Here is a 22,615-nt window from a genome sequence, read left to right as displayed (position 1 = left end):
AAATTATTACATTTGGTACTATTAAAAGAGTGTCTCCAATTAAAATTGAAGACACAGTGGTATGGTCTTTGATATTAAATTTGAGTTTAGATCCAATTGATTCAAACAATAAAATAAGCTTAATTTGACCCAAACATTTAGGAAGCCCAAAATTCTATGATAGTTGGGCTCATGGGAAAATCTTATAATTGATAAAAATGGTAAGAATAATAATTAAATATATAACTAACATTTTTTTAAAAAATTGTAACCATGTATACTAAAATTCATGAGTGATGGACTTGTATGAGAGCTATATTTATAACATGATCTAGATAACTTTCTATTATATCATTGGTAGAAGTTTAATCGACTTTGCTATATTTGTAATCTTTTTAAAATATTGTTATATATATTATTATTTTGAATATAATTGTTATATTTACAACTGCATCATTCATACACCAACCAAGTGATCTAAACATATAAAACTCACATAAAAAGAATAAAAATAAAAGAGCTCTCCATTTAGAGGTTAAAAAAATGTTGGATTTCATAAATGCTAAGTGAGTTCTTCTAATTACCCAAAAACTCCTTTCTAAGCTCTTGGAAACAAAACTAAAGTCTTTTGAAAATACAAATTAAATGTTCTTCCAAAACACAGTATAGAATCACATTCACACAAATCTGCATTTAAAAACAAATCGTAAAGAGCTCAAGATACAAATCTATCTATATATATATCAAGATTAAAAATTACAAGACACTTGAGAAAATCAAGACATTAAAACGAAGTTACAACCCAAAATAAAAAAAAAACTTTACTTATGAATCGAAAGAAAAGCATTAAATAAATATTTATTAAAAATTGTTGCACTCATTTATATATTTAAATCAACACAAATATACAAACTTGATTTAGACAATCTAATTTATCCAAAACAACATTTTGCAATTTGCCCTAATTAAAAGACAAAACAACGGTACAATTTAAAATCATTTCATACATATAAACTAACAAAATCAAAAGAGAGATTTTCATAAATAATTAAAATTGGATAGATGTTTTGGTCATTTGGATATTATACTAAATTAGAATACAATCTTCGTATATTATCACAATTCCCAAAAAACAAGAATTGCTAAAGAAGCAAAGAATGTTTAAAGATGAAAGGGTGAATAAAACGCTCCAAAAACTCCAAACCAACATACACTTCCAAAACTCATCATCAATTTTGCTCATCTTTTTCATACAAAAGCTTTGTCCCCTTGTAATCATCAAATGTGTTTCTTCTAAGTAACCCTTCCACAATTAACACTACCCCTTAGCCCCACCACCAACCATACCCCTAACCTTCTTCTTCATTTTTCTCGAACTATCATCCACTTTAATTTTAAGGATAAGAGATCAAACCATTCAACTATACTTTTAAATTTGAATAGACTCATGTTTATCCATTAAACTATGTTTTAGATCGTTCATAATTCTTATCTAACTACCTAGCTATTATATTGGCTACTTCCTAAATATTCAAATGTTTTCTTTCTTCAATTTTATATATCAAATTTATTTCACATCTAAATTAATGTTAAAATTGCTCCATAATTGATTTAATTGCTCTAATACCAAATAAGTAAATTCCAGTTTCTCCTCAAATTTGATAAAATCCACTTTTTTTTTCTTCCTTCTATATAAGTTGACTTCTAATTATTTTTTGACAAATTATTTTAAACGACACAACTTCTAAAAAATATATTTATAAATATAGCATAATATCACAATTTATATTAAAATATACTATTCTATATGTGTATCATGATACAAGCAAAGAAAAATAATAGTTTATCTTGATATATCGTAATCTATCTTAAAGAAACAATAATATTTTACTATATCTTATAAATATTTTGATTCATTTGGTTAGGTTTGAAAATATTTCTTTATTATTTTTATATTTATTTTGATTCCCTTATTGTAATATGCCATATGGTTAAGTTCAAAATCAACTTAGTCGTTATATACATTTAAATTTAAATGGACTGTGTATCTATTAACATATACCAAAAGTTATTGATTAAAAAATAACTCTCATATTACCAACCAATTCTTCTATTTTCTATTTTTTATTTTTTCAAAAAAGTAAAAGTAACCCATACCCATTTAAGGTATTATTATATGGTTCCATTTTCATTTTTTTTTTTTTCGAATCTCATCCCTCTCCCAAAATTCATATAATTCTCCCATAAGTACTTCACCAAAAATTTTGCATCATAAAAAATGGGAATGGAAACACAAACACCCCATCTTCACATTCAAGTCCCACCCATAGGAAACGATGACACACAACATCAAAACAACAATTTCAAAACCATGACACCACCATGCCTAAAACTCATTTCTTCTCCATCTCCATCTCCATCTCCACAAAGCTTAGAACCCAATCGAACTTGGCTCGACAACCCGGACCACGGTCCATACCTACTAAAGCTAGCTCGGGACACGATAATTTCGAGTGAGAATCCAACCAAGGCCTTGGACTACGCGGTCCGAGCTGCCAAGTCATTCGAGAGATTTCCAAGCACAGGTGTCGAGCTACCCATGAGCTTGCACGTGGTTGCTGCCATTCACTGTAGGCTCGGGCAGTTTGATGTGGCCATTCCTGTTCTCGAACGATCCATCGAGGCTGTGGAACCCGGTAATGGACTGGACCATGCTTTGGCGAAATATTCAGGATACATGCAGCTTGGGGATACTTATTCCATGCTGGGACAGTTGGATCAATCCATTTCTTGTTATGAAGCTGGTTTGATGATCCAAATTAATGCTTTCACTGATTCCGATCCTAGAGTTGCTGAGACTTGCAGGTGAGTAATTTTATTTTTCAATTTCTAATTTGATCAAATCATATATTTGCTTTATTTATATTTAAAGAATGGTTTGTTTAGTTGTTAAGAATTATGAGTAGATTCAAATTGTGTTTGAATGGAAAAATCTGGTTAATAGAATCAAAACCTTCCTGTGCCATTGACTATAGATTTATATTTTTGGAGGAAGATCACTTCTCAAGCAATCACAATAGGTGCAGTGTTTGTTACAGGCACTTCAATGATAATTTTATTCTGTTATATGGTTAATAATATAAAGTTTTTGTACAAAATAACAGGTACTTAGCAGAGGCACATGTACAAGCAATGCAATTTGAAAAGGCAAAAAAATACTGCAAGAAAACACTAGACATCCACAAACAACACAGTCCACCAGCATCCCCACAAGAAGCAACTGACCGTCGTCTAATGGCTTTAATTTGTGAGGCTTTAGGCGACTCCGAGTCCGCTTTGGAACATCTTGTTCTAGCCAGCATGGCAATGATCGCTCACGGTCACGACGCCGAGGTTGCTGCCATCGACGCTAGCATTGGTGACATCTATGCCTCTCTCTGCCGCTTCGACGAAGCTATATTTGCCTACCAAAAAGCCCTCACAATCTTCAACTCCACAAAAGGAGAGTCTCACCTCTCCGTTGCCTCACTCTTCGTTCGCCTTGCCGAGCTCTACAACCGCACAGGCAAGTCCCGAGAAGCAAAATCTTATGCAGACAACGCATTGAGAATCTATCTAAAGCCTCAAGTGGGGGCTTCATACGAAGAGATTTCAAGTGGGCTAGTGGAGATCTCCGCCGTGTACGAAGCCACTAATGAACCAGAGGAGGCGTTTAAGGTTCTACAAAGGGCGACAACAATATTGGAGCAGGGAGGGAGAGGAGGAGGAGGACGACGGAGTGGGAGTGGGAGCGGGGCGATGGCCGGGATAGAGGCTCAAATGGGGGTGATGTTTTATATGGTGGGAAAATATGGAGAGGCTAGGAAGGCATTTGAAGGGGCAATTGGGAAGCTAAGAGGGACTAAGTCAGCAATGTTTGGAGTTTTGTTGAACCAAATGGGATTGGCTTGTATTCAGCTTTACAAAATTGGAGAGGCAGTTAGGCTATTTCAAGAGGCCAAAGTGGTGTTAGAGGAACATTATGGTGTCTACCATTCTGATACTCTTGCTGTTTCTAGTAATCTTGCTGCTGCTTATGATGCTATGGGAAGGTATAATCTATACTATATATATATTTAGTTTAGTTGTTACTGATGTTATTTTAGAGAGTGTTATTAAATAGTTAAAATCATATTTGTTATGGTTAAAATCACTATGAAAATGCTACTATAAAAACTACGTTTAGTTACTAAATTAAATTTAAGAGTATTAGACGTAATTTTTTAGTTTTAAAAACATGCGAAAATTAAGAAACCACTTATTTCAAAAACTTTTATATTGTTTGTCCAATAAAACCGTCGACACATATTTAAAGTTCTTAAAATTTAATTTGCTTATTAAACATGAAATTTAATTTAGAACTTATTAGACACAAAGACTAAAATTCAAGAACTTACTAAACACAAAAAGTAAATGAAACATGCTACGCGATTTTTAAACATCAATAATATATTAGACAAAAATTCATAAGTTTATTGACTTTATTAATAAGCACTTTTAAAAGTTGGTGGTTTAAAAAGTAACACAAGCTTACTTGAAGGTTTGAAAGACTAAAATTTTAGTTGGATCTTGTTTTTCATAATTGCAGGGTAGAAGAAGCAATAGAAATATTAGAAGAGATCCTGAAAGTAAGGGAAGAAATGCTTGGAACTGCAAATCCAGAGGTAGATGAAGAAAAAAGAAGGCTAGAGGAATTGTTAAAGGAAGCAGGAAGGGCAAGGAATAAAAAGGCAAAGTCATTACAAATTTTGCTTGGCTCTAATTCCCTAAGGATGAAGAAAGAAGTAGCAAAGAGATGGACCGGTGGCTTTAGTTTTAGACTTTGAAAACATCATGTGTTTTAATTTTTAAACTTTCCTTTTCCCACAAAATGGCTCTATAAATGACGCTCGGAACATGCACACATCAACTTGGGACTTTCGTTCTAGAAGACCATTGCGCAACAGTAAAATTCAATTATGGGATAAGGTAAAGATTCTCTTTCTAGCCCAAATGTGAACAGAGGCAATGATATCTCCACATGGATGCTAAACTCAAATGGTGGTTTCACCATTGCATCAGTCAAAAATGTAAGAAACAACATATACCAAAGCGCCAATTAGAATACAGACAAATCTGTTGGGGTCTTTAAACAACTATGGAAAGCAAAGATACCAAAGAAATGTAGATTTTTCATATGGTTTCTTATCCCCCGTTGCTTAAATACAAATGATGTTGTTCAAAGAAGGATTCCTTCCCTTCACCTCAATCCTAATTGGTGCTCGTTATGTCATCAAAGCTTCGAAGACATCGACCATATATTTACCAACTACAGTTTTGTCAAATGCTTGTGGATGAAGATCGAAAATCTGGTTGGATGGAAAATGCAGCATAATAGTGTCTCTTCTCTTTGCTCAGACCTTTGCATCATTAACCAAAAGCATCAAAAAATGTATTATCAAGTTCAACGCTATTTTGGCTGTGCTCTATAAAATATGGTTGGAAAGAAATAATCGAATCTTCAAATAGAAGAATAACTCAACTATAAACATTTGGGAAGACATATGTGCTATGTCTGGATTTTGGGCTAGCAGATCCCCTCTATTTTTTAATTATAAATAACTCTAGCTTTATCGCCATCAATCTTAGTGCTTTCTAATTTTTTTGTTCTTGCTTTGGACTTGTCTCTAGCCCTTCCGATGTCTTGGATGGTCGCTTTTCCTTGCTTCTCCTGTATTGTTTTGCTATATATTAATGAAGCAGAGATAATGAAGGTGCTAAGGAGATGTCTACCTAGTGGAGATGCTCGGATACACGTACTAATTTAAAGTTTTTTTTTTTTTAAAAAAAAGAATAAAACGACAAGAAACACAAGACAAATCAAGACATGAGAACGAAGCTACAACAACCTCAAGAGAAGCATTAAATAATTATTTATTAAAAAATGCATTCATTTATATTTAAATCAATACAAATACAAACTTCATTTAAACAAATCAAATTTATCCAAATTTTTCATTAAAAAAATGGTAGGTTGAAATGTAAGCTAAGAAATGGTGTTTTTTTACCAAAATTTCCAACATTGTGCAATTTGCCCTAATTAAAAGAGAGAACAACATTACAATTTAAAATCATTTCACACATACAAAGTAGAAACTAACAATCAAAGAAAGATTTTCACAAATAATTAAAATTTGATAGATGTTTTGGTCATTTGGATATTATACTAAATTAGAATACAATCTTCATATATTATCACAATTCCCAAAAAGCAAGAATTGCTAAAGAAGCAAAGAATGTTTAAAGATGAAAGGGTGAAAAAAAGGGCTCCAAAAACTCCAAACCAACATACACTTCCAAAACTAATCATCAATTTTGCTCATCTTTTTCATACAAAAGCTTTGTCCCCTTGTAATCATCAAATGTGTTTCTTCTAAGTAACCCTTCCACAATTAACACTACCTCTTAGCCTCCACCACCAACCATATCCCTAACCTTCTTCTTCATTTTTCTTGAACACGAACATGTTTAATTTCAAGAATAAGAAATCAAATCATTCAACTATACTTTTAAATTTATATAATCGGTTCATGTTTATCCATTGAACTATGTTTAGATCATTTATTAATTCTTCTCTAACTAGCTACCTAGTATATTGGCTCCTTCCTAAATATTCAAATGTTTTTATTCTTCAATTTTATATATCAAGTTTATTTCATATCTAAATTAATGTTAAAATTCATTAATAATTAATTTAATTACTCTAATACCAAATAAGTAAATTCCAATTTCTCCATAAATTCGATAAAATTGCACTTTTTTTTTGTTACGTTATTCTTATTATTAAAAAATGATTTTAAATGACAAAACTTCTAAAAAAATATTTATAAATATAGCAAAATATCACAATACATCTATGTTAGATTAAAATATACTACTATGTCTATCATGATACAAACAAAGAAAAATAGTAGTTTATAAATATTTTGGTTTATTTGGATACATTTAATTTGAAAATATTTATTTATTGTTTTTAAATTTAGTTTCATTTCCTTATTTGTAATATGTCATGTGGTTAAGTTCAAAATGAACGTAGTCATATACATTTAAATGGACCGTGTATCTATTAACAGGTACTAAAAGTTATTGATTAAAAAATAACTCTCATATTACCAACCAATTTTTTTATTTTTTATTTTTATTATTATTTTTTTAAAAAAAAGTAAAAGTAACCCATACACATTTAAGGTATTAGTATGGTTCCATTTCCTTTTTGTGAATCTCACCCCTCTCCCAAAATTCATATAATTCTACCAAAGTACTTCACTAATTTTGCGTCATAAAAAATGGGAATAGAAACACAAACACCCCATCTTCGCATTCAAGTCCCACCCATAGGAAACGATGACACACAACATCAAAAACAACAATTTCAAAACCATGACACCACCATGCCTAAAACTCATTCCCTCTCCATCTCCATCTCCACAGAGCTTAGAACCGAACCGAACCTGGCTCGAAAACCCAAGACCACAGTCCATACCTACTAAAGCTAGCTCGGGACACAATAGTTTCGGGTGAGAGTCCAACCAAGGCCTTAGACTACGCGGTTCGAGCTGCCAAGTCATTCGAGAGGTTTCCAGTCACGGGTGTCGAGCTACCCATGAGCTTGCACGTGGTTGCTGCCATTCACTGCAGGCTCGGGCAGTTTGGTGTGGTCATTCCTGTTCTCGAACGATCCATAGAGGCTATGGAATGCGGTAATGGACTGGACCATGCTTTGGCAAAATATTCAGAATACATGCAGCTTGGGGATACTTATTCCATGCTGGGGCAGTTGGATCAATCCATTTCTTGTTATGAAGTTGGTTTGATGATCCAAATTCATGCTTTCACTGATTCCGATCCTAGAGTTGCTGAGACTTGCAGGTGAGTAATTTTATTTTTCAATTTCTAATTTGATAAAATCATATATATTTGCTTTATACATATTTAAAGAATGGTTTGTTTGTAAGATTAATTATGAGTGAATTCAAATTGTGTGTTGGGATGGCAAAATGAGGTTAAGAGAATCCAAACCTTCATGAGTCATTGACTGTAGATTTATTTTTTGGGAGGAAGATCACTTCTAAAACAATCAGAATATGTGTAGTGTTTGTTACAGAAACTATAGTGATAATTAAGTAATATCAATGCTAATACGTATTTCAAACTAGATCATTTTTAAGGCATCGACGCAAACTGATTAGATTTTCCGCCTCGTTAGCGGGAAGAGTTTATCCGGTTCCTCTCGCACCCAAAAATTAATAAAAACAAACAAATGAACATAAGAGTTTCATTTTTCCATTTGACTTCATGCACATACTTTCAATCAATCTTGACCAAATATTTTTCGTTAGAAAAAAAAAATCAACAAAGTACCAAACTGAACTATTTTTAAGTTTTATTAAAAGTACATACATATAAAATAGAAACGTCATTTGTTCGGTTATATGGTTAATAATATAAAGTGTTTGTACAAAATAACAGGTACTTAGCAGAGGCACATGTACAAGCAATGCAATTTGAAAAGGCAAAGAAATACGGCAACAAAACACTAGACATCCACAAACAACACAGTCCACCAGCATCCCCAAAAGAAGCAACTGACCGTCATCTAATGGCTTTAATTTGTGAGGCTTTAGGCGACTCCGAATCCGCTTTGGAACATCTTGTTCTAGCCAGCATGGCAATGATCGCTCACGACCACGATGCCGAGGTTGCTGCCATCGACGCTACCCTTGGCGACATCTATGCCTCCCTTTGCCGCTTCAACGAGTCTATATTTGTCTACTAAAAAGCCATCACAATCTTCAACTCCACAAAAGGAGAGTCGCAGCTCTCCATTGCCTCACTCTTCGTCCGCCTCGCCGAGCTCTACAACCGCATAGGAAAGTCCCGGGAAGCAAAGTCGTATGCAGACAATGCTACCTCAAGCCTCAAGCAGGGGCTTCACATGAAGAGATTTCAAGTGGGCTAGTGGAGATCTCAGCCGTGTACGAAGTCACGAATGAACCTGAGGAGGCGTTTAAGGTTCTTCAAAGGGTGACAAAGATAATGGAGCAGGGAGGGGGGAGGAGGAGGAGGATGGAGTGGGAGCAGGGCGATGGCTCAAATGGGGGTGATGTTTTATATGGTGGGGAAATATGGAGAGGCTAGGAAGGCATTTGAAGGGGCAATTGGGAAGCTAAGAGGGGCTAAGTCAGCAATGTTTGGGGTTTTGTTGAACCAAATGGGATTGACTTGTATTCAACTTTACAAAATTGGAGAGGCAGTTAGACTATTTCAAGAGACCAAAGTGGTGTTAGAGGAACAGTATGGTGTCTACTATTTCAAGAGACCAAAGTGGGGTTTTGCTGTTTCTAGTAATCTTGCTGCTGCTACTTATGATGCTATGTGAAGCAAGAAGGAATCCCTTTTTTTCTTAAAATGTTTTAGCAAAAAGATATTTGAATTGGAAAACAACTCTTAGAAGAACTCCAAAAGGCAATTTGTCTTGTTTGCTAGTTGACTTTACAGTGTGATATCTTCCAATTATGTATTGCAATTTTATGATTTGTAGGCAAAACTTTAAATATGCATTTGGTTGCAAAGAGACTTGTTGCCTTTTTTTAATATGCTAAGGCCAAATTACAAGTCAAGTTTAGAGAGAGAACTTGCCCTGAATGAGGTGCACTCTTGTTACTCTTCGAACCTTGATGAATCAACACCTTTAAATGTGCAAAATTATCTCTTATCTTGAATTTTGTAGATGAATTTCTTGAGAAACTTTGTTGAAGTTGCATAATTGGATTCTAATTTCAGCATTTTTCTTCGGCTTCACGATGAAATTGCAGAGAAGTTTTATGGAGTACAGCTCAGAAATTCCTTGCAAGGGATCTTTGGAGATTTCTTGAAGGTGATTTTCTCTCTCACAATCTTCGTCCACTGGATGTTTGAATTAAGTTTAATTCATACTTTGATTCTTTTACTCGTATGTTGGTTTTGTTTTGGTATCTAAACTTTTATACATTTCTTTTACTACCAAAATTTACAGAAAAAAAAAAAACACCAAATATCAGTACATATTCAAGTCATTTACTTGAAAATGACTGCATTTACTTGCAGATGACCACATATTTGAATCCACATATGATATTAAGTTTTGTTAATGAAAAGATAATTTCATCATTTGAAAAGTTTCGAAGGGTAAAACAAAATAGTGACTGGTGAAGAACTACAATGGAATTGAACCCTCAAGGGATGTTTAGGGCATTGAAGAAATCTAGAGTATATATATGTTGGATTTAGGAAGTCTATTTGTGTGGTACATAGTTGTAAGATGAAGTTTTTCGATAAATGTGCAAAACTGAGAAAAAGGAAAAGATTAAATTTTTCTTTAATTTTGCAAATTTCAATGGTGTTTACGGTTAAAGTTGAGTTATTTAATACAACTTATAAAGTTGGTGGACAAAGTGTAAAAATTTAACAATGTGAATCTTTCTTAAGTTGTTCGTGCAACGCTATCTCCAACTTATGTAGTTAGTGGACCAAATGTGCTTAACATTTAGATATATCTAAAAATATAGCCATGGGAATTTTCTTGAGTTGTTTGTGCAACTCTTGCTAATGGTTCATCTTTACTGTATCATTGAAAAGTTTTTTTTTTCTTTTCGGAAAAAGAAAAGAATCTGATCATGGAACCATGCAGATGATAAGCTGATGATGTGCGGCAAGTAGAAAGGTCCGGTCAGTTTCCTGGTACTGTTGACTGGTACAGCTTCTCTGTGCTTTCGGGTTCTTTACAAAGATGGAATTAGATAAACACATGTTGAGCTTTCCAAAGATAGTAGGTCACTTTTCCCCTTTCGTGCATTCACTATTTGTTATTTGTTGATAAGTGACCTCTTCTCTTTTCAACATTGATGGATTATTTAACTCTGCATTATTTAACTTTATCCTTTCAACTCCCTCTCCCTTTCCTCTCTTTATGTGGAAACAAGTACTTTATTACACTTCTAAAATTTGCACTTAAGACTTTATATTCTATCTTATATATCAGGATTGAATTTCTTGTTCTTAGATTCAACCAATCAAATAATTTTTGGGAATGTAACTAGGTTATTTTGTAACAACAATTTTTTATTATATTTAGATTATGTAATTCCAGTGGTAAAATTATTTTTTTTAAAAAAAAAAAGTAGACATAAAAATGGAAGGTTTGAGTTTCATTAAACCTGAAAATGAGTGCCATGTCAGTGTCTAATCAGACAAATAGGTTCGAAGTTCTATTATATAAAATTTAACTTAAATTTCTACTAAACCAGGTTGATTATTTAACTTTATTGTTTTCTTAGAAAAATGAATTGTTAAAATAGTTTTAAAGAAAAAAATGTGTTTATGAAATAAGACTTAAGCTAAAACATGTTCATACCCACTCAAAATTTCTTAACACGAGTCTAGAAGTGAGTTCTAGTTGGGTATTTCATTTATTTTGTAACTAGAACGATTGTACACAATATCATTCAATGTTTTTTTTTAGTAATTTGTACATAAATTACAAGTCTTCATATATATATATATATTAAGCACCAAGAATTTTTTAAAAACATGTGCAAAATAAACTTAAATTCACCTCCAAATTAATACAAAAAAAATTGATTTGAGTTTAGGCATTTTAAAGTCCGGAAGGAGATTAATACCTTAAAACATGTTTTGCCCATAAACTTAACATTATGTAACTTAAAAACATCCTTCGGCATTGAAAGATAAACCATAAACTCAAAATTTTTTATCCATGTCGACGAAATGTGCCACCGCCGTATGTCCTATCTCGTCTTCCTTCATTCGCCAATCGATCTGTTTATTAGCAAAAGGGCAAGTGGAACATAATTTCATATGTTCATACTGATTACCTCTAACACCTTCTAAAACCCTTCACTTCACAGTCCCTTCCACCACATATCGATCGAGATGTCAGGTTTTGGCTTTGGATCTTCCACCTTTTCCTTTGGATCATCCCCTTTCCCTTTATCTCTTTCATCTTCCTCCTCCTCCTCCTCCTCCTCCTCAAACCCTACTTCCTCATCCTCCCCATTTCCCAATCCAACCTCTAATCCTTCTTCTTCCTTTGGCTTTGGCTCTTTCTCTTTCTCCTCCTCTACTTCCTCTACTTTCTCTCCATTCTCTTTCTCCCTCGCCTCCGCTTCCACTAGAGCATCTTTCTCTAGTACCCCTTCTTCCTCAGCAACTCCAGCTTCATCCTTATTCAAGGTTTCTTCATCCTCAACTGGATTCAATTCTTTCGCATTCAGGGCTTCATTCTCATCAGCAAAATAAATACATACCAAAATGTATAATGTTTGATTGACCACCATTGGTGTTAATAGTTTAAAAGAAGTTGAGAATAAGATTTACGATAACAAAATTTCAAAGTTGTAACTAGTACATCCTATTCCCACTACTTCGACGTTTTGGTCAGAGTGTGGTTGCGTTTTGATCACAGTTAGTTTGGGGTGTGACAATTTGGTACTAGAGTGATACGTTCTTCGAGAAAGCATAAGTAAATTTGGGTTGAGTGAGCTAAAAGTTAAGTATTTGTTGGAAAATTTGAAACAACAATGAATTCATAAGCTTATTCGGTAAACCTTGACGTTTTAGTGCCACAGACTGAGGGAAATTTTGGAATAGAAAAGTTGACAGCCTTAGGAGCCACTGAGTTTGGTGGAACAACTAAACCGAAAGAAACTGAAAAATGGCTACGAACATTGGAGAAGTGTTTTTGCTTATGGAATGTCCGAAAGAAAAAAAGGTTGGTCTAGCTACATTTTTTATTGCAAGAAGAGGCTGAAGACGGGTGGATGTTGGAGGAAAGTGGGCGAGGAAAGGTGAATTGGAAAAAAAAATTGAGGGAATATTTAATGACAAATATTTTCGAGTGGCATATATATAAGAAAAGATAGATGAGTTCCTTTATTTAGAACAGAGAAGACTCTCTATTGCTGAATATGAGAGGAAATTCACATAAATACGCCTTAATATTAATTGTAGATGAGAGAGAAAGATGCATGCGTCTTTTAAACAGCTTGCGAGAGGAGATCAGGACACCTATTGTGCCGATTTTGATAAAGAGTTGGAAGAATTGTGAGACGAAGTAAAATTTGGCTAACTATTAAAAATTTGTCATTTGAATAAATCTGCAGAAAGGATTAAGCGATAAAATCTTTTATGGTTAAGTATATGTTTTTGGGTTTAGTGGGTAGTTCCCAAGATAAGTTGTGCGATAAGAAGAAAAAGGTTTGACAGTGTTAAACAAGGCATTTTGGGTGGTCTTCGCGAGAAGAACTAAGTGTTTCGCAAAAAAGAAGTATGCGGGGAAGCCTTGGAGTTTAAGTTCGCGATAAGAATTATATGCTAGTAAAAGTTGGTTAGTCCGTGTGGAAGGTTTCTTATAGTAAAAATATAACCAAGTGATAAGGTTATTCACGAGAAATGGTTGAAATTATTCGCGATTTGGGTTAGGCGAGAAGCAAGGTCTGTTGAAGAAAATGTCAAATCTGATTTGACAGGGATTAACGTGTAAGATTAAAGATTTAAACATGACTATGTTGAATATTAATTTACATGTGTAAAGTTTTAAATAGAAGCGGGCAAACTGAAAAGAGTTTATACATGACTAAGTTAGTTTAAAGGGGCTTTTTTATAAGAAGATTTGGGTAACTAAGGAGGGGATGAGGAGAGTTTTGTTAAAATGTTGAAGTGTTGTTGATTTAGCCACGGGAGAAGAAGAAGGATGATTTAAAGTTTTGTGAGTGCTTTTCTCTCAAATGAATTTATGTTAAAAAATCTTTATTATGATTTCTCTTTATTGATTTGAAAGAAGAATTCAAATGGAAAAGTTATGTTTTCAAGCATGATTTATAATGTTAAAGTTTGATTTGATGATTATGATTTCAATACTACGTTTCTTTGAGTTGATGCTAACTTTTATATGTGCATATAAAGAGTCAAGGCCACTATTTGATGTACAGACTACATGGTGACATGGTGATAAGAGGGTAGCTTATGGCTTGAAATCAGCGTATAAAGCTTAACGGTTTGAGCAACAAGGATGAATCTGTATGTTCTCGAATGTTGTTGATACAGTAGTCTAAAAGCGAGGTGATGAGACAAAGCATAGAGAACGATTCGGAATTCTTGGCGAAATGAAATGATTTGTTGAGCATAAAGAAATGTTTATGCAAAATGAAATGATTTGTAGGTATGTTTAAATGATTTTATATTATTTTTGGGAAATGATTATGAAAATGTATTGTGAAAGGTTTTCATAAAACCTCATTAAGTTTTTTATGCTTACGTTTTAAAAATCTATCTTCCATGATCAGACGTTTAGGCCAAGTAGTAAAGAAGAAGGTTAAAGGATTTGTGGTGAAGTGATTCAAGCCATTTTGAAAATGGTTAAGCATTGGTTATTTGGTCAAAGTATTGAAATAATGTATGAAACGTCTATTATTAATAAAATATACATTTTAGTTTGTATTTATTTTGTTTGGCGTTACATTGACGACTGTTGCGTTTTAAGTGGTGTTAATAGTTTAAAAAGTTGAGAATAAAATTTCGATAAGAAAATTTCAAGGTTGTAACCTAACTCAAATCCTATTCTCACTACTTCAGTGTTTTGGTCACAGTGCGGTTTGGGCGTGACATCTTGTCCAGTATGTTTGACATATTAAGCAAGAAACACGAGACCATGGTCACTGCACGTCAGACCATGGATTCCCTCCAAAAGATGTTTAAGAAGAATAAAAAAGAAGTAAATATGATTTACTTGTCTTAGAAACATGTTTAGTGAAAAATGACTAAAATGCCTGCATACTTGATTCAGGGATCCACTAGCCATGTTTGTCCTTCTTTAAAGGAAACTATATTCTTTAAACAGCTCGAGGAGGGTAAAATGACTCTCAAGGTTGGAACGAAAGATGTCATTTAAGCTTATGTAGTCAGGGATGTTAAGTTGTCTTTTAGAAATAGATTTATGTTTCTAGAAAACTTGTACATAGTTCCTAAGATTAAAATAAATCTTATATAAAATTTATACTTGCTTTTTTCTTCATTTTCTTTATAGATCATAAAGGAATGGAATGCAGAGCTCCAAGAGCGTACTAGAAAGTTCCAAAAGCAAGCTGATGCTATTGCTGAGTAGGATAGGAGGATTATGCAAAATCGTAATATTCTTCTTAGACTTGAGGTGTTATGTCACTTAATATCAAGATTTTTAAATCTTCAATGAGATATGAAATTTGCTTATTATGTCTGATCTAACAAAACATGTATGCAAATGATTATAAGAAAGGATAGTTCTAGCTAATGAATTTTTGGACCATCGGATTCTTGTACTATTCACCCTGTGTCTTTCAATAGGATCCTAATTTGCAGGAGATGAACTCTGAGTATATTTGTTAGGAAATCTTTAATTGAAGTGTTCACATCCCTTTATTTTTTCTTCCCTTCATGTTTTGGACAATGCTCAGTCCAATTTTACCTCAATGTTTCATCTCCCAACTGATTCTAATTTTTTGTTATTTCAAGGGTCATTTAAAGAATTGAAAAGCTGCAACAGACAAACTAACCAAAGAGGGTAATAGAAAGTAGGCCTAATCAGCAGAAATGAGGAAAGGGAAATAGTTACAAGTCTTTTTTCACAGGAACGACCACCCTGAAAGTAACCTAAACTACTAGATAAAAATAATGTCACACTCACCATCTCTATTTTTAATTTCTTTTTATCTATTTATATTTATATTTTGCTCGAAACTACTTTTCTTAGGTTTTTTGTTTTTTGTTATTTGTTTTTTTGTGAAAAACAAAAAGAATATTTTTCAAAATCTTCAATGTGAAAGGAGGCATCAAAGTAGAAACTGGATCTTGAGTGGCATATTTCGTCTTCTTTGTCGGAATTTATGTTGCATATTAGTGCTTTGGTTTTTGTACTAGTCCTCTTTACTCGATAAACTGATGAGAATTCTTCATTAGGATGGCCTTCAAAGGGAGTTGCTATTATATTATTTTTGCTGTTGCGTTTTATTGATCTTCAGGCTCCAGTCTTTTCCTGAGTTCTTTATTGGTTGTATTTTGTTGCATTTTTATTTGTTTTGTTTTTGTTTCATTTTACTTTGAGCATTAATCTCTTTTTATTTTATTTTATTGATGAAAAGTGTTAGTTTTCTTTTTGAGAAAAATGTACACACCAGACTCTTTGTATCTTACTGATTCACTTAATTTTTTTTTCTTTAGAAGTTGTCTCTTTTCTTCTTAGTGAGACATTTATTGATTAGATGAAATATTCGGAAGAATGTGGAAACCCATCATGGAAAGAATGAGTCGGTAAATCGAAACAATATGTATTGCTTTATTGTAGGGCTAAAACCTAATCCAAAGGAATGATCATCATCTAACCCACCTCGAGAAATTTGAAAGAACCTATTAGTCCTATGATTGAATATGTCATAGCAATGAGAATAAAAAGCAGGTTTACAAATAAAGACAAACCATTGCAGGGATTAACCACCATAGAGATGAAAGACCAGTTGCCATCAAAGCTTAAGGAAGGTGGTTTAAATGATTCTGATTCCAAATCAAAATGAAGATCCTTAGTATTGGGACCTTTATTACGTGAGGATACAATTGAGGATACAATGAATTTAGTTTTTCAAAATATAACCAAATGAATAAAAAGAAAATTTGGCATTTAGAATAACTTCCGTGGTAAGTTGAAGTTATTTTTTTTACAGTAAAAAGTAGAAGTTTAAATATTTTACTAAGAAAGTTATTATAAAAGGTGAGAAGGGCAAAAGATAGTACAAAATTCTTGTGCTCGTCCACTTCCATTTCCATTTTTGCAAAAAATCGTAAGAAAAGGATGTGGTCATTCAGAGTCGCCGTCGACGATATGAAGGTTTTGATAGATCCGTTGATAACATTGGGATTGGTGGATGTAATGGCGGATGCAATATTTTCACCGGACACGTTTTGCATAATGGCGGATTCGGATGCTTCCATTCACAGCGCCTTCGGAGTTCAACTCTGGCCTCCATTCTTCGACAGCTTCTACTCCGACGACATTCGTCAACTGTTCTGGTTCCGCCTTACTCATCTTTTCCCTCTCGCCGTAGAATTGCTAGAATCTGGTTACACTTCTCTAACCTTCTCTATCGAACGCTTCCGTTACAATTACGCCCAATTCAAATTCGAAGGACCGAACGGTAAGTCTTCTTCTACTTCTTCTTTAATTCTTTCTTTTTTTTTCAAGATTTTTATTTATTTGATTTCTTGAATGTAATTCTGTTTTCTAGGGCTTCTCCGCGATGTTAATTTCCTATTGACTCCGGTCGTCCGTCCCTTGAGGATTGGCCAAATCGATCTATCTGCTTTTGTTTCCATGGATTCTGAAGAATTCTCCAACATCATTTCTGAATATCATATGTTTGATTACGGTAAATTACTACATTTTTTGTCAATTTCAATGTTAGTCAATAGGGAAACCCTAAACCCTTATTATTATTTACAGTTGAAGTTATTATAACGAGCAGACGGGTGTCATTCTCTTATGCAATTATACAAGAGACAATTATTACTCCAGAGGTATATGATTTTAATTTAGAAGTTTGAGGATGTTAATTAATGAATTGATATAAAAGTATGGCTTAATTGTTGGTAATAATTAATGTAGGATGGGCAATGCCTAATTGGGGGTGTTAGAGCACCAAATCAAGTTCAGTTCATAATTACTATGAGTCAACCAGATGCTTTCTATCATTTTGCAAGTCAATCGAAGAGAATATGGCTCTTTAAGGAAGTTAATTCTACCAAAGGAATAATTACTGCCCCTCTTGGATTGTATGGTCGACTTGTCTCTTTCTTTTGTGATGTCACTGCATTCCCTATGTAACTGAATTACATATAATTCAATATTATATGTCTCTCTGTCTTCTTTTTTCGTATAAAAATAATCACATTTGTTCAAGAGGTTCTGCATAATCTTGATGATTGAATCACGTATAATTCAATACTATATGTTTCTTTGTTTTCCTTGTTGTATAAAAATAATGAAGTATGTTCAAGAAGTTTAGTTGGAATTTGTTAGGCATGAAATAAACATACATATGATCGAATAAGACTTGAACCTAGGCTTGGAGAGAGTTGGGAGACTGTTTTAATATGAGCTAACTTTTAAAATTGATATGATTTCAGTTTATATATATATATAATACAAATAGCATAAATGTTGAACACTCTCAATATCGGTCGTGCAAATACATATGATTTTTCAATTCAATTAATGAGAATACGAAATTGTCCTTTGAATTTCTTTTTCAACTTCCTAGTAAAAAGTAATTTGAAAGCGAATATTTATTAAAGGATAGATAAGCCGTGCTTATATTGATTAACATAATAAGTTTAGGCATTTGATGAATATTAATATTAAATATTATACGTGTCATTGTATCAATTTTTTACTAACCAATTTTTGATTCATCTTTATCAAAATGAATAAAATTCAAGTGATATAGTATTTCTCAAAGTCAAATATTTAATTTGTCATCTCATCCATAATAAAGAATAAAAGAGTTTACTATTAGATGGATATAAAAATGAGATTCACTACAACATCCATTGTTCCATCCATTTGAAATAAACAACACAAGTTACCAGAATAGTGTTGAGAATGGGGAAATGAAGTTCAGATTTTTTCATCAATCAAGCTGTAAATGGTTAACAGTTTCTACTTTTCAGATTACTTATGGATCTCTGTTTTATTTGTCGAGACACTTGTTAAAGGCAAAATTCCTTGTGATGATCATCATGATAATACTCTTGGTGAGTTCCTTTGACTTGGTTTCCTGTGTTTCTTTTATAACAGTATGGGTAGATGTTGGGGATGTTATGTTATTGGGATATTACTTGTGGCATGATCGTAATTACACAGTAACTTCTCAACCCCTTAACCTAGGACGTTGGTTAGACTGGATGGTTAAATAGAGTGGATTAGTGGTTTGAAAGTTGGGCCAAATTTTCGCATGGCTCATAATGATGAGACTGGGGAGAGAAATTGCCTTCTTGAAAGGAAGTTATTGGAATTCCTTTGCATTGTTGTTTTCTCATGATCTGAAATTGAATCCTATCGTTTTTCTATTGCTGATTTAGTGTTTCTTATTATTCGGTATTTTCATTTCAATTTGAGATTCAGTTTCTTTTTATAACTTTGTCATCTGTTCGTAATTGCTCTTTCCAAGACAAGTCCATTTGAGGATTAATTTGATAACCGCTATATGGAAGAAAAAATTATCATTTCTTTACTACCTTTCCTTGTCTACTCTTATTTATGAAGAAGTTCTAATGTGATTATGACAAACATTATGTTAGATCGTGTCAGTAAAATTTACAAGAATTTCCAGGAGATTCCATTACCTCAACACTTGAGGGAAGATGATGATATGCAAAACAATTCTCTGAAGCACTTGGTGCTGCACAAACACGGGTGGAAGGATCATCCTCTTTTTTTAAAGCAGCTTTAACGTGAGCCATTCTCCATTCTCTTTCCAATAGTAGTCATTTCTACATTGGGAGTGTGCATAACAAAAACGGAAAATGAGTTTTATTTTTAAGTGCAACTGTTTGAATTATGGCATACATTCATTTGTATCAAGTTAGGTTTGTGCTGTCTCTTTGAATCAGTTATATATAATTCCTTTGTACTGAAGGAGACTACTTGTTTTCTACAAATCTTTAAATATATCAGGTGGTCTATGGAGTTTGGATCGCAGAGGAGTGGATCTCTGGAAATTCATGTCATGCTTGCTACATATATAATTCCGAGTCACCGGAATTGGTATGTTCGGCCAGAGAATATACTTTAAGTGCTTGTTTGAAGTTTCTTTTTGTTTCCAAGAATTTTTGTTTTTGGTGTTGGTCTGTATGATGACTTCATTTTAGTTACAAATGACATGTTTAGGTGTCTAAATTGTTAATAGAAAGAAGATATAACATTCGTTTTATGAGTATGTACGTAATTTGGCAATGACATTATGTACTGCTGACTGCTGCTATGATATGTTTGCTAACAAGGTCATGAGAAGCATAGTCCAGTACCATGAATGATGGAACTGTTGTTGATTGTCCACTTTGACTGATTTAATAGTATCTTCCAGTATTTTACATGTTGCAGGACGTGACCAGAGATTTGCTTGTATATTAGTGAAGAATTGAAATTTTTTACTCTGAGGGATAAGTTTTCTTTTCAACAATTTTTGAGCTATGAGGTCTAGGTTGTTTTTTTGTGGAGGTACTTGTCTCTTAGAAATCTAATGGATGCTAATGTCCTATTTGATGAGTTAGTAGAAGAACGTGAAGAACTTGAGCTTCCATGATTCAAAACTGATTGAGTTTATCATCTATCTTTTGCTAATATATGTAAGGTCCATTTGCTTTGTCTCAAATTAACAAGGCAGCAATATATATACTCAGCAGATAGTGTGTGAAGCTGAAGGATGATGGCAATAAAACAGTTTAGTGAACAAAGATTAGCTCTGAAATGGTTAAAGAACCATCAAGTTGTGCATGATGTAAGAAGGAATCTTAGAATCCTCGTAAATATATACTATATATACTTTTAGTTTAGTCATTTTTGGGAGTGCTCTTAGATAGTTAAAAGTCATATTTATTATGGTTAAAATCACTATGAAAATGTTTTAATAATTTAAAACCAATTTTAGATAGTATAAAAAACTACCTATAATTACTAAATCAAATCTAAGAGTATTAGACGTAGTTTTTCACTTTTATACTAATTTTTCATTTTACTATAAAAAACACTTGTTGTGAAGGATTTTTATTTTTATTTTATCTTATTAGGGTCTGTATAGAAAAAAATTGTTATACAAATATGATATTTAAAGGTGCTTCCTAATCTTAATCTTGTTAATTGAAGAAATACATAAGCATGTAAAAGTAACCATACATAAGCATTTGTAAACCAAAAATTGTCTTAAGATTGTTATACAGATTATTAAATTGTTATGAAGATTATTATCACAATGAACAGAAAATCATACATAAATATAAATATTTATGTGAGTCCAACGAATTCACGCTGTCTCTTAAGACAAATTTACTCACCCTAGTGCTTGAATATTTAGAGTAATTGTCGAGTAATTGTCTTCCAAGATAGAACATATCAGCTTTCTCTAAGTGTAGCACTCCGTATAGAAAATCTACGAACGAAACATTGTGAATCTACCAAACATCAAGATTGTGGATATGGAGATAAATTTGTTTATAGAAGACCAATAATTTTGATGTGTTTTTTTCTCTCAACAAAAAATGACTTATTTATATATAGACTTTTCGTGGTAAAAAGTCATGTCTTTTAATTATTAACACTATTCAGCATCCCGTAATTGTCTCTCTTACAGTTGGCCTCTGCTACAGCTTGAAGTTAAATGCTGTCTTCAAAAACAAGTTATTTGAATAGATAGATCTACATGGGTTTTCCTCAGGAGTCTATAAGCCCCAAGGTTTTTTTTTCCAAAGGAACCCAAGCTTGTTTGCATAAGCTAATTAAAGAACTGTTTGATATATGACTTGAAGCAAGGTTCTCGACAATGGTTTGCCAAATTTCAGATACTATTGTTAGACTTTCTTGCTCTTAACAACGTTATCATTATTGGTCAGTCATCACAGGGAACCTCTCTATTATATACTCTCAACATCATTATGCATAACAATTATTGTTAGAGGTTGCTGGACTGATCTTTTTGGTGCTAAATCAGAAGTTACACCGATTGACCCTTTTGTCAAATTATGCGTTTTAGAAAATGGTCAACTGTTCCTCCATCATGTATTAGTCGCAAAATCAAATACTGGTTTTTGTTCGTAATAAAGAAAGTAGCTTGATGGGTTTCTAGAGTCTTACATACCTTGTTGGTCGCTATCATCATCAACTTGTTTGATCTATATACTAAAAGCTATTGCAACAATTCCTTATTTTTGTATACTGTCAAGTTGGGTATTTAATTTAAATTTGTATTAGTCCTACTCTAAGAGGATATGAGAGTTGAATAAAAATTTGTTTTATACTAAATTTATTTCTTAATTTTATAGAGTGTGGTTTAGTCTATTATTATATTCATAATCAAACGATCCATGGTAGGAATGTGTTTTTTTTTTTTTTTCTATTTCCATTTTTTAAATTTCAAACTTTGATTTAACTAAGAATTTTATATTTTCTTAGTTAGTTTTGTATTTTTATTCTCTGAATTTTAATTTGAAACCAAGTATTATTCTTTAATTGATTTGGACAAACTATCTTTTTTATTTCAAGTTTTAACTAAAATAAAATTTTACTATTTTTTGGTTGGTATAAACTCTTATAATAATTCTTTTTTAAAAACATATTCTATTATTCTAGAAAAAAGTTAAATTCATCTAATTAGGAAAAGAAATATGAGAAAAATTGTTGGATTTTTTACAAAAAGAACCATTCTCAAATCATAATTATAGATAAATGTACACCTCAAATCAATAGATGATATATATGCGTGTG

At 32.7% G+C, this 22,615-nt stretch overlaps 3 protein-coding genes, 1 long non-coding RNA gene and 1 pseudogene across 4 annotated transcripts; 4 read left to right on the top strand and 1 right to left on the bottom strand.

Annotated features, from left to right (window-relative positions):
- Positions 1 to 2,194: 2,194 nt before the first annotated feature.
- Positions 2,195 to 5,668, top strand: LOC101209192 (protein KINESIN LIGHT CHAIN-RELATED 1). Its single transcript, XM_004140459.3, has 3 exons — positions 2,195 to 2,844; positions 3,144 to 4,070; positions 4,607 to 5,668. The coding sequence occupies exons 1-3, from the start codon at positions 2,258 to 2,260 to the stop codon at positions 4,842 to 4,844; spliced, it is 1,752 nt and encodes a 583-aa protein (XP_004140507.3). The 5' UTR covers positions 2,195 to 2,257; the 3' UTR covers positions 4,845 to 5,668.
- Positions 5,669 to 7,107: 1,439 nt separating this feature from the next.
- On the top strand, positions 7,108 to 9,629 carry LOC101218539 (annotated as a pseudogene).
- Positions 9,630 to 11,957: 2,328 nt separating this feature from the next.
- Positions 11,958 to 12,392, bottom strand: LOC105435988 (cilia- and flagella-associated protein 251). The gene has a single exon (XM_011660098.1). It carries the CDS (start codon positions 12,390 to 12,392, stop codon positions 11,958 to 11,960), a length of 435 nt encoding a protein of 144 aa, XP_011658400.1.
- A 4,503-nt stretch (positions 12,393 to 16,895) lies between these two features.
- Positions 16,896 to 18,125, top strand: LOC105435987. Its single transcript, XM_031887974.1, has 4 exons — positions 16,896 to 17,276; positions 17,367 to 17,507; positions 17,582 to 17,655; positions 17,744 to 18,125. The coding sequence occupies exons 1-4, from the start codon at positions 16,934 to 16,936 to the stop codon at positions 17,960 to 17,962; spliced, it is 777 nt and encodes a 258-aa protein (XP_031743834.1). The 5' UTR covers positions 16,896 to 16,933; the 3' UTR covers positions 17,963 to 18,125.
- An 847-nt stretch (positions 18,126 to 18,972) lies between these two features.
- On the top strand, positions 18,973 to 20,231 carry LOC116404736. The gene is made up of 2 exons (XR_004217771.1): positions 18,973 to 19,590; positions 19,814 to 20,231. It is a non-coding gene; the product is annotated as an uncharacterized LOC116404736 (long non-coding RNA).
- The last annotated feature ends 2,384 nt before the right edge of the window (positions 20,232 to 22,615 follow it).

This window comes from Cucumis sativus, chromosome 6 (genome assembly GCF_000004075.3).
Source record: "Cucumis sativus cultivar 9930 chromosome 6, Cucumber_9930_V3, whole genome shotgun sequence".
Taxonomy (NCBI): domain Eukaryota; kingdom Viridiplantae; phylum Streptophyta; class Magnoliopsida; order Cucurbitales; family Cucurbitaceae; genus Cucumis; species Cucumis sativus.
The sequence above is the reverse complement of the archived record's forward strand: the minus strand, read 5'-3'. Positions and strand labels throughout refer to the sequence as shown.

Excerpts from the sequence above, each read along its gene's own strand:
- LOC101209192 (XM_004140459.3), top strand. The coding sequence starts at position 2,258 with ATGGGAATGGAAACACAAACACCCCATCTTCACATTCAAGTCCCACCC. Across the intron at positions 2,845-3,143 it reads AGAGTTGCTGAGACTTGCAG|GTACTTAGCAGAGGCACATG; the intron begins GTGAGTAATTTT and ends ACAAAATAACAG. Across the intron at positions 4,071-4,606 it reads GCTTATGATGCTATGGGAAG|GGTAGAAGAAGCAATAGAAA; the intron begins GTATAATCTATA and ends TCATAATTGCAG.
- LOC105435988 (XM_011660098.1), bottom strand. The coding sequence starts at position 12,392 with ATGGTGGTCAATCAAACATTATACATTTTGGTATGTATTTATTTTGCT.
- LOC105435987 (XM_031887974.1), top strand. The coding sequence starts at position 16,934 with ATGTGGTCATTCAGAGTCGCCGTCGACGATATGAAGGTTTTGATAGAT. Across the intron at positions 17,277-17,366 it reads CAAATTCGAAGGACCGAACG|GGCTTCTCCGCGATGTTAAT; the intron begins GTAAGTCTTCTT and ends TCTGTTTTCTAG. Across the intron at positions 17,508-17,581 it reads ATATCATATGTTTGATTACG|TTGAAGTTATTATAACGAGC; the intron begins GTAAATTACTAC and ends TATTATTTACAG.